The sequence below is a fragment of the Pithys albifrons genome, chromosome 1 (genome assembly GCF_047495875.1).
Source record: "Pithys albifrons albifrons isolate INPA30051 chromosome 1, PitAlb_v1, whole genome shotgun sequence".
NCBI classification, from domain to species: domain Eukaryota; kingdom Metazoa; phylum Chordata; class Aves; order Passeriformes; family Thamnophilidae; genus Pithys; species Pithys albifrons.
Genome location: NC_092458.1, coordinates 24,116,815 through 24,121,883, shown reverse-complemented (window position 1 = coordinate 24,121,883; position 5,069 = coordinate 24,116,815). Strand labels below are relative to the sequence as shown.

The 5,069-nt window shown below is 45.2% G+C and overlaps 1 protein-coding gene across 1 annotated transcript; it reads left to right on the top strand.

Annotated features, from left to right (window-relative positions):
- Nucleotides 1-2,231: 2,231 nt before the first annotated feature.
- On the top strand, nt 2,232-3,935 carry LIPT1 (lipoyltransferase 1). The gene is made up of 2 exons (XM_071581990.1): nt 2,232-2,318; nt 2,495-3,935. Exon 2 carries the CDS (start codon nt 2,729-2,731, stop codon nt 3,848-3,850), a length of 1,122 nt encoding a protein of 373 aa, XP_071438091.1. The 5' UTR covers nt 2,232-2,318; nt 2,495-2,728; the 3' UTR covers nt 3,851-3,935.
- Nucleotides 3,936-5,069: the final 1,134 nt, after the last annotated feature.

Here is a 5,069-nt window from a genome sequence, read left to right as displayed (position 1 = left end):
AAAGTCCAATCCAGATGGCATAAATAAATCGTGGTATGTATTTACAAATTCATACCCTTTCCTTATTGTCCAAATATTTCTAATTATCTTGCTGGGTTTGTATTCAACTATAGTCACATTTCGGGAATGGCATTTATTGTTGCATGTGTATTTTATCCTTCAGCATGTCAGAAACTGATCCATGACTTTTTTGCCTGTCCACCTACCATTCTGCACGCTTTTTTTAGCACATTGTGGTTCTAACGATCGAAACAGTTTTGAACTCCTAAAACAGTGTGTGACAGCTCACAGTAGGTTTTTAGTGACACCATGTGGCAAAATGACACATTGCAGATTTCCAAGAATCAAATGCCAGAATGAAAACAAATGGTCCCACATTTGTTTGGTTTTCAGTAACATCAGAAGTCTCACAAGATTCATTTCCCTACCTCTGACCAGCGTTACAGTGCACGGGTTCACTTTTACATTTTGCCAACTGCCTTCAAAGTTGACTTTCCAGTGTTTAGAAGTCCACATGCTTTTAACCCAGTTCATGACCAAATATCTCATCCCAGTAAAAAGATATCACCAGTCTAATTTAGCAAAAAGTTATGCCTATTTCAAATTGCTTAAAATAATTTACAATTTTTTTTTTATTTTAATGTGACAATACAACATTCAAAGTGCTGGGACACATATCACGTGAAGTTTCTTTTAGAGTCTGTTTCTCTCACTGATCACCACCGGTGATGCTTTCTTACTTTTCACTTGCCCTACTACACCCATACAGTTCTTTTAAGCATTTAGTAAGGAACTATCACACTCTTAATGAATAAGTTCTTCAGTAGGAAATGACATCTTTAACTTGGAATTCTTTCATCCTTATCCACCTTCTTTTCCCCTTCACCTTTCAGGGAATATAGCTGTTCTAATGTTTCTTCAACTAGGAGGTAAAGGCAATTCAGGCTACATCATAAACATTTTACTGGAAAAGCAAATACATGAACACCCAATTACATATCCAAAACCAAACTGCTTCCTCAAGTGACCTCACTGTCTCACCTGAATAAGGATATTAACATGGTATTTCTTCAAAAGTCACCTATTCCTAGAACTAGAGAGAAGAAAAATTGTTTACCACTAACTAGCTGTTCAAGAGGAATAGCCTATGTGAATTCTCACAACCCACTGTACCAAACTTTTTCTCTACAACTCCTTCATGTCTTGGGACTCCTATATTAAGGCAGAATGGAAGACAAAAGCATGCACTGTGTCCTTTATGAATACACATACACCAGAAAGAGAGGGGCAGCACATACTTGCCCATAGGGATAGTACTGCAGATAAAACGCTTCAGCCAGCATTGAACACTGTCCCACAGTGCAAGCTTAAATACAGACATGAGCTCTCAATAGCTAAGGTTTGATAGCCTTTAAGAATGGCTTAAACCAAGGCAATCCTGGAGATAAGCCACTACATGAAATAGATATTTAATTACTTAGGTTTTGATCACTGCCAGCTTCTTAATAAATTATGCTATCAACATTTAGTTTTCATATCTTCCTAAGTCCCATGGAGAGTTTCTGTGTATTTCACAAGTCTCTGTGTACTTGTGTTATCGCCTTCAGTCTCCTTCTGAACCCGTGAGTTTCCAGCATCCCACGGCATCCCACGGCAAGGAACTGCACAAGAAGAATCACCCATTTTATTTTGTGCATTGGCCTCTTGTTGGCATGGCCCTGTGAGTATTGCTGGTGATGCCTGTACGTATCTGCAAGGAGGGTGCCAAGAGGATGGAGCCAGGCTCTTCCCGGCGCTGCCAAGCAATGGGAGAAGAGGCAACAGGCAGAAATTGAGGCACAGGAAATGCCGCCTGAATATGGGGAAGAACTTCTTTATCGTTCAGGCGACCGCGCACCAGAACAGATTGTCTAGAGGACGTGGAGCCTCCCTCCCTCAGTCAGACATGCCTGCGCACAATCCTGAGCCATGTGCTCTGGGATGGGCCTACCTAAGCAGGGAGGTTGGTTCAGGCGACACACTGTGCTCCCTCCCAACCTCTCCCATTCTGCGATTCTGGGACCCCATCACTGCAGGGCATTCCCAGCTCCCTCCCGCTCCGCAGTGCTGTGCCTGCACCGCTGCTGGCGCGCCCTCTGCGCCCCCGAGCGGCAGAAGCCGCTCCTCGCCCTCCGCCCCCATTCATCCCTCCCCGGCGCCCTCCCCCAGCACCTCTCACCCGGGAAGCGGAAGGCGCTCCGAGGCCGTGGGTTCCGAGGACGCCGCCGGCTCCAGGGAGCCCGCAGGGGCAGGGACAGGGACTGGGCTGCGGTCCCGCAGTGAGTATCGCGGGGCGGGCGGGACGCGGGGACTGAGCGGACACCGCGCCGGGAGCCCCGTGAAACAAAGCGAAAAAATCCTAACAGAGCTGGCCTACGCAAAGTAAAGCCGCATCGGGAAGGCGCTGTTGAGTGAGGGGAAAACACACATTGGGTTCCTTGCTTTGGTCTCTTAGGCACGAGGACTGCGAGGAGTAGCGACTCGGCCCCTCCGGCAGTGCACGGAGAGCTCCGGTCAGCGCCTGAGCGGCATCGCCCGGAGGAGAGCCATGCTTTGGAACACGCATGCTGCCGCAGGAAGAGCGGGACTGCGCCGTGCCTGCCGCTAGCATTCCATTTCTGTCACTACAGTCGGATTCAGCTTTAGCAGGGCAGGAATTCCTCCCATCCGCTGTCCGCTTACTAACAATATGGTTCTCCAGCCATCATTAAAGAACTGCCTTTGGCTGTCCTGCGTCCTCAGGACTCCAAAAGCTGGTTTCAGGAGCACAGCTAGTGGACCCCTCGTTATCCAATCTGTTTCTAATGACGTTTACCAAAATCTAGCTGTGGAAGACTGGATCCATGACCACATGGACTTAGAGAAGCGACAGGTCCTTTTCCTTTGGAGAAATTCCCCTGCTGTGGTAATAGGGAGACATCAGAATCCCTGGCAGGAATGCAACCTCAGGCTATTGAGGCAAAAGAATATAAAACTAGCCAGGAGAAGAAGTGGAGGAGGGACAGTTTACCATGACCTAGGTAATATCAATTTGACTTTCTTCACAACCAGAAAAAAATATGAACGAATGGAAAACCTGAAACTAGTTGTGAAGGCACTGAAAGCCTTGCGCCCACAGTTAGACGTACATGTCACGGACAGATATGACATCTTGCTGGATAGGCATTACAAAATCTCAGGTACTGCTGCAAAGCTGGGAAGGACAAGTGCTTATCACCACTGTACCTTACTCTGTAATGCAGATAAGTTTGTTTTATCTTCTGTGCTAAAAAGTCCTTATAAAGGGCTAAAGAGCAATGCTACTCCTAGTGTGCCTGCCTTGGTGAAAAACCTCTTTGAAGAGGATCCTAGTTTAACTTCTGAGATGCTCCTGCATGCCATTGCTAAAGAGTATGCTATGCAACACCACATAGATCATCATATCACCTTAATAAACCCAGCTGATGAGATGCTGCTTCCGGGAATTAATAATAAAACTAAAGAACTACAAACCTGGGAATGGGTGTATGGAAAGACACCAAAGTTCAGCATTAGCACTTGTCTTAACATCGTCTATAAAGATTCTATTCTTGATGTTAAAGTAAATATGGATGTAAAGCATGGAAGGATTGAGGTCTGTAACATTGATCTGCCTGAGCAGTGGCTGCCTCCAGCACTGTACAACAAACTGGTCAAGAGCCTCACTGGCAGTAAGTTTTGCCCAAACGAAACCACTACTCTAGCAGCAACATTGCTAAGAGTGTGTCCACAAGATGATGAGTTGCACAGCAGGTGGAATCTACTGTGTGAAAATATGATAATGCTAATGTGACTTGCATTTTGAAAATGTAAGTTCAACTTATGCTTTTTTATTTAATGTATTGAAAACAAAATTAAAACAATTTCTACAAGCTGAATTTTTCTCTTACTAGTCAAACTTTAATCTTGTGCTTTTCTTTAATATTACAATTAAATTTCACACTGCCTGCACCCAATGTTCCCAAACTGTAGGATGTCAGCCACTGCTGACGAGACATCTTTGCTGCTTAGACTAGGGAAAGTGGTGAGGGCATCCCAAACTGACCCTGGAGCCAAGGAGGTACAAATGGCTGACACAGATGGAATGGTGAAGGTGAAAACTGGTGCTGTGCTGCTGCATTGGATGCCCCAGCATGCATCCTGCTCCTTGTGGATAGTAGTCCAAAGGCTGTATCTCAGCCCTGAGCTGTGTGGAGAGGGATGTCCCCTGGTTTTTGCTTCAAAGTCCTGTCTTGCAGAGCTCTCGGTGCTGCCCCTGCACCTCCACTGTGCAAGCACAGCAGTGAGCTGAGCTCTCCACTGTGTAATGAATAACTCCTACAGTTGCACCCTGCATTAGGGCTTGTGTCTGTGCATGTGCAAGAGTCAGGTAAGGATTAGGAAGTTCAGTGTGGGGGTTTGTGTGACGAGGGCAGGAGAGGCTAACTGGAACAGAAGGCACACGTGCCTCCTTTGTTCTTGCACTGCCTGGCACAAAGTTGGGAGTCCCTGCTGCCATGGGTACTGGTATCTAAGCTAAACTTTAGGACATACACTTGCAAATACAGATCTGGGAGAAACAGTTCCTTATATTACAACCTAGGGGAAAATTTTCTAGTAAACAATGAACTGAGAATGACAATTTTAATGTCAAATAATAGTTCAACATAAAATAAAACTGTGAAACAAAGACTCAAGATATATTTCACTGTTGTTGTGAACAAACAGAATGCAATTTTGAGAATGCAGTGCAGCAGTGACAGACTCCACTGATGAGAAGTCTACAACTGAGGCAGTCATAGAGTTTACGTATCTTTGTGTTACACAACTCTTCACCAAACTGCTCTTCAATAGTAAGAGTTAGTTCAATTTGAAGTGGGAGGGTCATCAAGCAAAAAATCCATAAATTCAACCTGTCAAGGTGTGAGCATGTCAAGGTAAATTCCATTCAACACAATACAGAAGCACAACCCAATTGACCCAAGTCTTTTCCCAGAAGGTTAACTGTGCTGGTAGGACTTAAAATAAGACCA

Excerpts from the sequence above, each read along its gene's own strand:
- LIPT1 (XM_071581990.1), top strand. The coding sequence starts at position 2,729 with ATGGTTCTCCAGCCATCATTAAAGAACTGCCTTTGGCTGTCCTGCGTC.